Raw genomic sequence first — 10,543 nt, 5'->3', positions numbered from 1 at the left:
GAAGGTCATTAAGTCTGTAAGTATTGGAGATGCTAGGTTTATAGTTTTTCTCTTCATATTAGAGATTCGTTTTGTGTCAAATTGAGGCCTGATGTTTCACAATCCTGAAAGAAGCCAATCAACCAACTCAACAACAACAACAAAATGAAACTAACAAACAAACAAACAAAAACAAAAAGATTAATTGACAGATAAACATACAGACAAGTAAGCAGACGGAGACAAAAAGAAGGGATTATTATAACAATTACTGCCGCATGCTCTGCGATTAAATTGAAATAACACCTTTAATGTACGCTCACCTTTTTCTTTTTCTCAAGACGCTTCTTTTTCATGTGTTTATAGTTTTCGTAAATCAATTTTGCGCAGTAGATTTTTCCTATAGTCATTTGTTGGGAGCTCAAGACTAAAATAAAGGAAAAACAATACCAAGAAACACATCAAGAGAATAAAATACTGCTTGATCTCTATGCAAAATTATAATTTGCCCCTCTTCCAAAATACCGTAAATACCTGAGACCTCTGTAAATGTAACACAGGGATTTTTATGAACAATGCGGCGAAGAAATTAAAGTGAGGACCAAAACGTCAGTGCCTGCTAAATGCTGCTTTTGCTGGAAACGAAAACGAAAAGCTTCCTATTCAACCCTCCCTAAAATGGGGTTTTTAATCTTCACTTTTGGGGTTAACCACCAAGTCACATTGAGAGCTGACTGGTTTTTGGTCAGGTTCATCGAAACGTAGCTTTGCAGAGTCATTAAAACCACACTGAAAAAATTAGGATCGTTCTAACAACCTGACTGCAGTGGAATCATCTTTTCCAGGATCTTTTTGGAAGTTTTTGGCCACAGTCGCTTTATTGTCCTCCTCAATTCGTTGTCGGCGTAGGCTGGGTCCCCTGTGCTAAATATTCCGAGAGCTGTTCTAATGAGTGCGAATAAGGTTGAAGTGAACAGCACAGTGTTGTCCCCCATGATCGGCATGTTCATCTTAATAAGGCGCTGTAAGAAACAATGAAACAGCTTATACAGATCAACCTACACTTATTAAATTTAGACGGAAACGTCGACATCATCCTTTGTAAACAAAAAATAAAGGATCAAAAGTTAGATTATTAAATTGAGATTTCTACCGCGAGTATTAAAATTAAACTATTATATCTGCACTGAGAAAATGGAGAAACAAATACCTTATATGCAATAAACTTGGGACACTTCCGCCCGAATCCGACCGGGGGGGACATGTCACACATCAAGCGATAAACCTCGGTATGTGGTATCCGTCCCCTGAGATGAAAAAAGAATTTAGCTTTATTTGAGGTGGTCTGAATCCGAGCTGTAGAAATGACAAAACAGAAAGATCTAGTGGCTACATGTTTGTCCTTACGTGGCACCAGGATCGTACTCAGACCAGACTCTGACAAACTCATCTAGATGATGAGGGCCAAGAATCGACTCGTCACGTGTCAGATACTCGAAGTTGTCCATGATGACTGCTACAAAAAGATTTAACATCTGAAAGACAAAACATCGCAGATGTAAGACTCTGTAAAGTTAAATGGTTGGCTGAAAACTGTAAAAGAGATTTGTTCTTGATCAAAAGGAAACAGACGCAAGAAATTTCCACTTAACGAAAAAAAAGCATTTGAAGTGCACGAAAAGACTGAGTTTGAATGGATTGGATTTTAGCGGTGGCAGATCAACAAAATAGTTCTTTCCCCGCTGTTTCCAAGTGAAACTGGAATTGTGTTGTTTTTGGTCATTGAGGAAACCATGAACTATGATAAACGCTCTCGGATGCGGGATGAGAGCTATCAGCAAACTCAGGACACATGTCATACCAGGTAGGGGAATCAAAACCGTGGGTCACAACTGTAGGGGATAGTCGCTTTTAGCGTGACAGGGCAATCCTTACCAACCAAACATCAAATGCAAACTATGACTGTATATCATAATGGCACTTCATAAAGAACAACTGAGAAAAATTAAGTAAAACCACGAAGACTTGGGAGTCGGCGACGTTTTTAAAGTCTTTGTTCATGTAAAGTAAACTGGTTTCTTGTTATAGTTATATCCTGAAGATTATTCATTGTACTTACCAGAAACGTGCAAAAGAAGTAAAAAGTGCAGAAGTATATTACTGATGCAACAGTGCTGCCGCATGTTTTGTTTTCATCAGAATCACACTTGGCATCGTCAAAACAATGTAACATTATTTTATGCCAGTTCTCGCCTGTGGATGCTCTGTAACGATAAGAACACGGATGCTAGCGTGATAGAAATGAATTGTCTTATTTCTAACGTCGGGTTTGAAAACAGCCCACTTACCGCTAGTATCTGTACTTGGGAGTGTGGCTTTTGCGCGATAATAAAATGGGGATAGACACAGAAAGCGCTTACCTTGTCTAAATTGCTTCTCGCCCGAAATGATAATTATTTACAAACCTGAATAAAACTTGAAGAGCCATGAGGAAACTCCTGAAATTATTATGGTGGTTGATTTGCCTGCTCCAGTCTTCACTCAAACGAATTCTACCAAATAACTTAAAGAGAAAGAATGGAATTATCCAATCATAATTTGGTTAGTCTTTTAATTATTCGCTTAACTAATCAAAATCTGCTCAGGATCTACAACAGGCGGATCTTGTATGCGCCATCCAGCCGATACTACTTCCTTCAAAGCTGAAGGGATTTCCCATTTGAGTGCTCTTATTCAAACCAGCTTTGCTGCTACCGCGAAGCTTGCAATTACATGTCAGGAAAGGAATAAATCAGCGCTGGGAGATCCCGCAGACCATACATTGAGACACAAATTCAAGCACAGCGACAGACTAAGGGCTCATGTTCCCAGGGTTCCCACTTCACCCTATACGTAATAAAGTATGATGATAAAAACACTGTTTTAACGTTACCTGCATCCCAATAACAGCATAGACGAAAAACAACATGCCGATTAAGATTACCACGTATGGGAGAGCCTAAAATTAATAAATGAAATGACTTAAGTACGGTAAAAACACTTACATGCTAGTGCGGTACATTAGTTAGAGGGCATGAAATCAGCGACACAACTGAATTACCTTGAAGGACTGAAGAAAGGTCCATAGCAGTATCCTTATAGTGTAACCTTGCCTGAGTAGTTTTACCAGCCGTGCAGCTCGAAAAAGTCGGAAAAAACTCGGGTCTATCGGGAGTGCATTGTTGTCCTCTTTCGACTTATGAGGAAAAATAAAAAATGAAACGATATAATTTGCTGAGGTGCGTTAGTAAAAAGAAAGAGTCCGCATAGACTGGTGGAAAATATATCAAAACACGCAAATATCGTGACAGTGAGACACAGGAATCCTTATGTTATTACGATAAATTGTTTTGAAATGACATAAAAAAACCAAATGTGATATGAATTAAATTTATTTCTACTTACATTGGTGAACTCTAGGATCACTTCGACCAAAGTTGTGATTCCAATGATGAAGTCAAACACATTCCAGAAATCCCGGAAGTAATTCTGAAAATGATCACAAATAGATATTTAGCGTGTTTAACTGAATGAGAGACGAATTCATGTAAAAGTAATACTCAAAGGTTTCTCTCTCTCTGAATAATCTTGAGGATTTATCATTTTTTTTGTTATTATATCTTCCACTTAGTACGTGCCCTATGTTTGGTCAATTTAGCGATTGTATTTCACTGTGCTAAATTCAAAAGTTTGTTGGAGTTGGAACATTTCCCTCAAATTGAACCCAGCGATTTAATAAATATCACGCTAACCTCGTTTTCCGGTCCCTACTGAAAGTTACGGAACCTCGTTTTTTTTCCGTTCGAATTCATGGCCCGTTTGCTTATTTTTTCTGCTCGTATTTATGGCCCGTATGCTTCGCCCGTTGGCCATAAAGCCGACAGGGCGAAGCAACTCCAAAGTATGGAGCTCGAACTCGGTCAGCTAAAGGGCAACCAAAAGAAACTGGGCAGTGTGCGGAATGAGGACGACGTGCGAGATGTATGGCAAAGTGTCGTTTATATTTGCCCATCGTTAGACGAAGTACGGAATGCAATGATGTTTTTAACCTGAATTTTCTTTTGAGAAACAAAATGCAACGGAGGAAGGTTTTAAGTGAGCCATTCTCACCTGTCTAAATGCTATTAACTTCAAAATAGCTTCTAACATGAATACAAATGTGAATGCATTGTTCAAATAGTTGAGGACCTTCTCATATCCAGGACTAGCGCCATCATACTGCAGAGAGATACACAATGCAAAGAGGCAAGTGTGGTAAATAATTTGTGGGCGTGGCCAAGGAGTCATTAAAGGGTTCATTTGGTCACCACTTCCTTCATCGTCAAGGAAAGAAATAATTAGTAATAAAGCGACCTGATACACCTTTTAGTTTGTGAAGCTAATAACAATAATTAAAAATTAAGTAACCACAACCCCAATGCGTCTTTTTAGGGCCGTACAAACAATTTGTAAAGAAACAACATGTTAATAAATATAGTGTTTAAAAATCCCAACTGGCCGGAAACAGACCAGTTGGCTATTTTCAAAGAGCAGTTAAATCCAAGGTGTAGCTGGGTGGGGGGTTTGAACCCAGGACCACCAGAAGAGAAGTCCAGCGCTCTTAACCGCTCGGCTACACTGGCCGCACTGGCCACACAAAGGGGCTGCGAAATCAGGGCGCGGCGAGGTCTTAGGTCCTCTTCTAGCTTGGTTGGCCGCCACTTTCATTTTATTAGAGCATGTAACGCTAGGTAAAGCTCCTCAAATGCTTTTATGGTGCCTATGTAGCAGCACCCCTCCAAGTCTTACAGAAAAAAAGCTGACCCTACCGCTATAAGACTGAGAAATTTACCAATCGTACATCCAGAGGTTATATTTTTCAATTATCAATTAGGAAAGAAGAACATTTATCAAAATTTGAAGTTGAAAACTAATTATCTTTAAAACTTGCACTTCACTTCTGTTACACAGCGGAAATATTGAGTAGTGTTAGATATATCAGCTTGCTTGATATGAATCTCTTACCGAGACCATAAGAACTATTGCGTTGAGGACAATCGTGGTCATGATCAGAATCTCGAATGGTTTGGAATCCACAACTTTCCATACTTTATAAAAGCACGTGCTTCTGTTTTCTGGCATGTAGCGTTGTCTTGGTTTAGCTGTCATTGCAAACTGAATGCAGTCTCGCTGGAAAGCGATAAAGATAGAGGAGATGAATGATAACTTTGCTTTAATCTTTTGTGCCTTCACTTAGTACTTTTATGAATATTTGCCAAGCTGTTCTGAGTGGTGCCAACAAGAAAAAAAATTTGTTTATCAAAGAATGGCATCCTTAATTGGCGATAATTTTGTTTATTCTCAGGACCCTAATGTAATGATGTGAGGAAAGATAAGATGCTACTTTCTCCTAACACTGTTGTTTAGAGTAAATAAATCTTTGACAACTTCGAAAAAAATGCCTTTTTCGGCTTAACGATGAAACGATCAGTACTTGTCATTGTCTAACATAGGACACTAGTGTTCAAAATCGGACATTAGCATTCGTGTGAAAGGGCTACCCCTTAAACTCACATGAGTGACCAAGAAAGAATTACTCCTTACAATATAAATACAATATCAAGTTAAAAAGTGAAGCGGATAAACAATGGGGGATTATCAGTTGATACGATATCAAATTCTCCAAACTTACATCATGAGAACTGTATCGCCGACAGTAAAGAGAATTACTAACGAGATCTTGGGAGTGAAAGTGTTAAAACTAAACGGGGATTACCTGATTCCTATCGAGCTCACAGCCGTCCATCTCCTTCTCACCTTGTTCTTGGAAAGTGACGATAATTAAAGCTACGAACATATTCAAGAAGAAGAAAGAAAAAACGACAACGAAGCAGACATAGTACAAGGACATCTGTATCTGGTAGTCTGTGATTGGCCCACGATCCTCCTTCGTCGCGTCAATAGTATTATACATGCCTCTGTAAAGGGAAAGAAAGGTCCCGTTTACTCGAGGGGTGGATAAAGCAACTCACTGGATAGATCTTTATCCAGTGTATAGTGCAGCAAGGTTTGTCATCACTTATCCGCTGGATAGCGATAAATCCTTTGATTATCCGCCCTTTGAATATCTGAAGATTATGCAAATCCAATTAAATTTGATGGACTGTTTCTTCTTCTCTTTTTGCTTGTTCCTCATTTCAAGCAATCAGTTCAGCAACTTTAGCCAAAACTCCATTTTTTCATTAATTTGTACACCTCATTCGATGGTATAACAAATGATAAGAGCGGTCGAGTGACACGACAGAACTACAGGAAGCTCTACAGGAAAAGAAACTTACTGAGGCCACCCCTCCCCGGTGGAGGAAGAAAACAGAGCCAACATGGCGTTGGGCACGTTGTCAAAGTGAAACTTGTTTTTCATCCACTCTCTTGGTGAAACCTGTATTAAAAGAATATATGCCGGCACATAAACAGTTATGAGCCCAAAGTAAGACCATTTATCTGCCAGGGGCAAGGTGTGAATAACTATTTCTCCTCTAGATCGAAGAAAAGAGCAAGTCAGACATGAGATGATAAGAGTTGTTTCATGATATTTAGATTAGGTAACAACTTTGCTTTAAGAAAAGCTGACGCCAGGTTTCCAGATTTCGGGATGGTTGTCTGAATGCCTTCATTAACATCAAACTGATAATGAACTGTTAGCTATGTTTTTTGACATACTCACCGACGCAACAAAACAATTTGATAACTTTGTTTATAAAATTTCTAAGAAGCTATCTTAGCTATCCACGGATGTCTTTGTTCACAAAAAAACTAGTTAGAGACTGAAATAATATCATTTTGATAAATTACCTCAAAATTCTTCAGACCAATTTTACTGTTTAGGCCCAAATTGTACTTGAAATAGTTTCCTCTGCAAAAGAAACAAATTAACCATACAAGGTAAAACCAATTACCCCGAAAGTAAAAAGAGAACAATAACTGAACGGAAAAATCAACTAATCATTTTAAATTAAAGCATTTCAAATGGTATTGCGTTGCAAATATAATTTGAAAAGCACTTAAAGCCGCAAAGCTCAACCTGTGTGCGACTGTAAAAAAAGTGACGAGGCGAAGGATAAGGAACAAAAACTGTTGAAACGAGTTTGTAGAAGAAATAATGGCATGTTACGAAAAGATCACTGACAAATAGACACCAACATTCAAGATATGTACTCTTTGACAAAGTAAAAGAAAATGAATCTTTGAAGCAGTTTACCCTATATGATTAGCGTGTAACTTTAGAAGGAGGTGCACCGATAACAACACGGTAAATACTCACTGACAAGTTTCACGTGTCATCTTGGAGCGATCCGTGCAGTACCAGAATTTCCCCTAAAGGAACAAAAAAGGTCACCACTGACGTGCTTTGAACCAAGAGGGGACCAAACGAGCATACTTCTGAAATACCTTCGATAGGCCCTAGTTCAAAAATGGTTGCACTCAAGTCTGTTTTAGACCCGACCTCTGATGCCGTGGGAACAATGGTAATTAGAATCTTGGCGAGTGTCCTGGGTTGTTTACGTTTTGCTGGGCAATGGATCGATGCCTCATTGGCATCACGTCAGAAACGTTCATGACACGTTCTTTTAAACCTCAGGGATTTCCCTAATCATATTTGATCTAATTAAAACTTAAGACAGGGACTAATTAACTATAATACCATAACTATTTTAGTTTCTTGGTTAAAAATCGTACTGCAGACGTTACTGTTAAAATGAAAGCAGAAATTTAGAAAATTGCAAATGCGATGATTTTAGGGTAAAACAAGTGTACGAGTTGGTTTTTTAAACCTTACCTTGAACAGTTGCACGCCAACCACAGCAAAAATGAAGTAAAACAGTAATGTGATGAGGAGGATATTGCGGACATTCTTTAGCGAGTACATCATACACTCAAAAACAGCCTGAAAATTGTAATAAGTATTTAGCCAGGCCTCATACATTGTCTCCTTTATGAACTTATACAGCCGCTCCATTAATAAAACGCTTTTCAAAAGCTATTTGAACTATGTGGTTCTATTACTTAGGCGAAAACAGCGACTTCCTAAAGCAGACGAAAATTTCAAGAACAACATATTTTCCCGAATCGGAACATAGTTAGTTGTTAGATTTTAAATTTATTTGGCTAAAATTGACCGTATTTCAAACAAAAACCAGAATAATCATTGTTTCTTGTAAGTCGTGTATGGATCCCTTAAAGAAAAAAAAAGGAAAAACAACACAAACCTTCAGTTTCTTTGACTTGTTAATGGCCTTCAAGGGTCTGAGCACTCGCAAAACACGAAAAGATTTGATAGCGTCTTTTTGTAAGTTATCCCGACCACTGCTTCTAATGCTGAAAAAAGAAAAATATACTATACAATTTATAAAGGCCGCTTTCAAGCAGTTACAAAGCACAGTGGAAGGTTTCGCTTTAATCCTAAAATAAGGAATGGGACGTTGTGGAGACTTTTACTGCAGAGCTTCGGAATCTCCAGTGACGCCCGTAAAGCTGAGTTGCAAAACCGAAAACTTAGATTTCTCCCTCAATAACAACCCTTTTAAGTTTGAAAGGCGTAGGGACAAATTGCATGCATGACTACAAGATAATGCCGTAATAATCCACTGATATTGGATCCAATTTTAAAGAAGGAAGCAAATTCTTACTCCAACAGCAAGGCAGCGATGTTACAGGCTACTACGAAGGCATCGATTATATTCCAACCACTCCTCAAGTAAGATCCTTTGTGAAGGATTACTCCAAGGTCGACCATCTGTGGGAAGGAATTTAGAAGTGGTAGGACTTACAATAAAAACATTTATTAGACAAACATATATCAACTACCTAGCAATCAGTGTCAGTTGCTGCGACGAAGGTTAACGCTCAAAACGTCAACTTTTCAAACTTTCGACTGTCAATTTTCATTATGAACTCAGTTGAAGAAACCTATTGTCATGCAGTACTCCCCACCGACGCAGCACCTTAGAACTTTACCCCCTTTAGGTACCAACTCATTTTGCTTTTATCATTTGATCTTCAGAGAAAACGGTATAGAATTTGAAAAACGATAATCTTGCAGCTCTTAAGATATACGCTGTACCACTGCTCATTAATTTCTTTCATCGCCTTGGTTTTCAGGTGTGACCTTCATTACCTTGACGAGAACTTCTAGAGCGAAAATCCCAGTGATTCCATAGTCAAAATACCGGATCACCTGTCAAAATAAAATGTAGACTGATTTGCAATATTTTTCCCTTTAGAGCTAGAGGGTATTCAAAGAATATCACGTGACTTACACACCTTGTTTCTCGGTGCGTCTGGGTCGACTGGGTCTTCCACTGCTAACAAAACGCTGCTGACTAAAATGACTGCCAGAATGAAGTCATCGAAATATCGGAGATTGACTACCCAATGGCAAGCTTGGCGAATACTGAAATTCATTACAAAAGGTGAAATATCAAAAAATAACGTCCTGAAATTTGAATCTTTGGGTAGATGTGGACTTTGTCATCACGGCGCCTTACTTCTAGTAAGTCCGTATAGCGAGTGGTTTCTGCAAGAGAGTGTACCTCATCCTCTCTTGTTTTCCATCTTACTGGAGGTGGTTTGGACTTATCATATTGCACCATCCGTTTCTGAAGAATGGCATTCACCCTCACGGTTTTTATCTTAATCTACTCGACGGATCATCTCCAGCAAAGGAGAGGAGAGCGAGCACGTCAATTTCCACCCATGAAAAATCAAACGTGCGTCGCAATGAGTTAATCAGAAAAACGTGCCCGTCATTTTAAAATAACAGCCACAAAGCCAAAATGCTGTAAAGAGGGCTGTACACTTCTAAAGCCTTGGACATTATCTAATCAACTGAGGTTGGATCAATTGTCAGTTACAGGTGACTGTGTAAGTTGCTTCATTACGGATTGTGATTGCCTAAAACAACGGGATGTAGAGATTCATTCGCAAGCCTGCGAGCAGAATTCAGTCTTATAACTTTCTTTTCCCTTGAAAAAAAACATAATAACAAAGGTGGATAGTTTGTATGTTACTCACGGATTATCAGGACCAAAAATAAACATGGAACTCTTTCGTATGATTGGTACATTTTTGTGCACGTTACGCCTCCGTATGATTCTTCCCGCATCACGCAAGCTGAGCAACGTCCTTCGAGGCACGGTTTGCTCTGAAAGATGCAACACGATTAATTTTCTCATTATTTCTCATTGACAGGAAAAGTGAAGAAAGGAATATTTAAAGGATTAAACCAACGGAGCCTGGGGAACTTGAGACGACCTTCTTCGGAAAAAAAGGAAAGAAAAATATAGGAAAAGAAAAAAACTTTGTAGAGCCAGTGTTCCCAAGCGGCATGGAGCACTTAATTTGAAATATTGAGATGCTAAGTTCAAACCCCCCTTTCTGCCACTCAGCTGGACCTTTCTTCGCCTGGCTCCTATGTTGCCTAAAAAAGCCAATCAGTTGCCTCCCCACCATAAGGGCTTTTCAGTGATTTGCTCACTTTTTTCATTAT

The 10,543-nt window shown here is 38.8% G+C and overlaps 1 protein-coding gene across 5 annotated transcripts in view; it reads right to left on the bottom strand.

Annotated features, from left to right (window-relative positions):
* Nucleotides 1-10,543, bottom strand: part of LOC113666023 (voltage-dependent calcium channel type A subunit alpha-1) — a 35,998-nt gene that overhangs the window by 5,423 nt on the left and 20,032 nt on the right. For all 5 annotated transcript variants that reach the window (XR_016184862.1, XM_089199906.1, XM_089199907.1 and 2 more), the window contains 21 exons: nt 10,069-10,198; nt 9,319-9,448; nt 9,173-9,232; nt 8,685-8,791; nt 8,265-8,373; nt 7,835-7,942; nt 7,319-7,371; nt 6,850-6,910; nt 6,336-6,436; nt 5,774-5,975; nt 5,023-5,187; nt 4,129-4,236; nt 3,424-3,507; nt 3,080-3,214; nt 2,912-2,977; nt 2,445-2,542; nt 2,099-2,243; nt 1,387-1,514; nt 1,190-1,286; nt 797-1,001; nt 303-406 (listed from right to left, as the gene is read on the bottom strand). Coding sequence is in view for 4 of the 5 variants with exons in the window: in XM_089199906.1 (XP_089056032.1) it covers nt 303-406; nt 797-1,001; nt 1,190-1,286; nt 1,387-1,514; nt 2,099-2,243; nt 2,445-2,542; nt 2,912-2,977; nt 3,080-3,214; nt 3,424-3,507; nt 4,129-4,236; nt 5,023-5,187; nt 5,774-5,975; nt 6,336-6,436; nt 6,850-6,910; nt 7,319-7,371; nt 7,835-7,942; nt 8,265-8,373; nt 8,685-8,791; nt 9,173-9,232; nt 9,319-9,448; nt 10,069-10,198 (2,396 nt within the window). In the remaining variant the exon portion in view is untranslated. The remainder of the gene's footprint in view (nt 1-302; nt 407-796; nt 1,002-1,189; nt 1,287-1,386; nt 1,515-2,098; nt 2,244-2,444; nt 2,543-2,911; nt 2,978-3,079; nt 3,215-3,423; nt 3,508-4,128; nt 4,237-5,022; nt 5,188-5,773; nt 5,976-6,335; nt 6,437-6,849; nt 6,911-7,318; nt 7,372-7,834; nt 7,943-8,264; nt 8,374-8,684; nt 8,792-9,172; nt 9,233-9,318; nt 9,449-10,068; nt 10,199-10,543) is intronic.

The sequence above is a fragment of the Pocillopora damicornis genome, chromosome 3 (assembly GCF_964200805.1).
Source record: "Pocillopora damicornis chromosome 3, jaPocDami1.2, whole genome shotgun sequence".
Lineage (NCBI taxonomy): Eukaryota > Metazoa > Cnidaria > Anthozoa > Scleractinia > Pocilloporidae > Pocillopora > Pocillopora damicornis.
The sequence above is the reverse complement of the archived record's forward strand: the minus strand, read 5'-3'. Positions and strand labels throughout refer to the sequence as shown.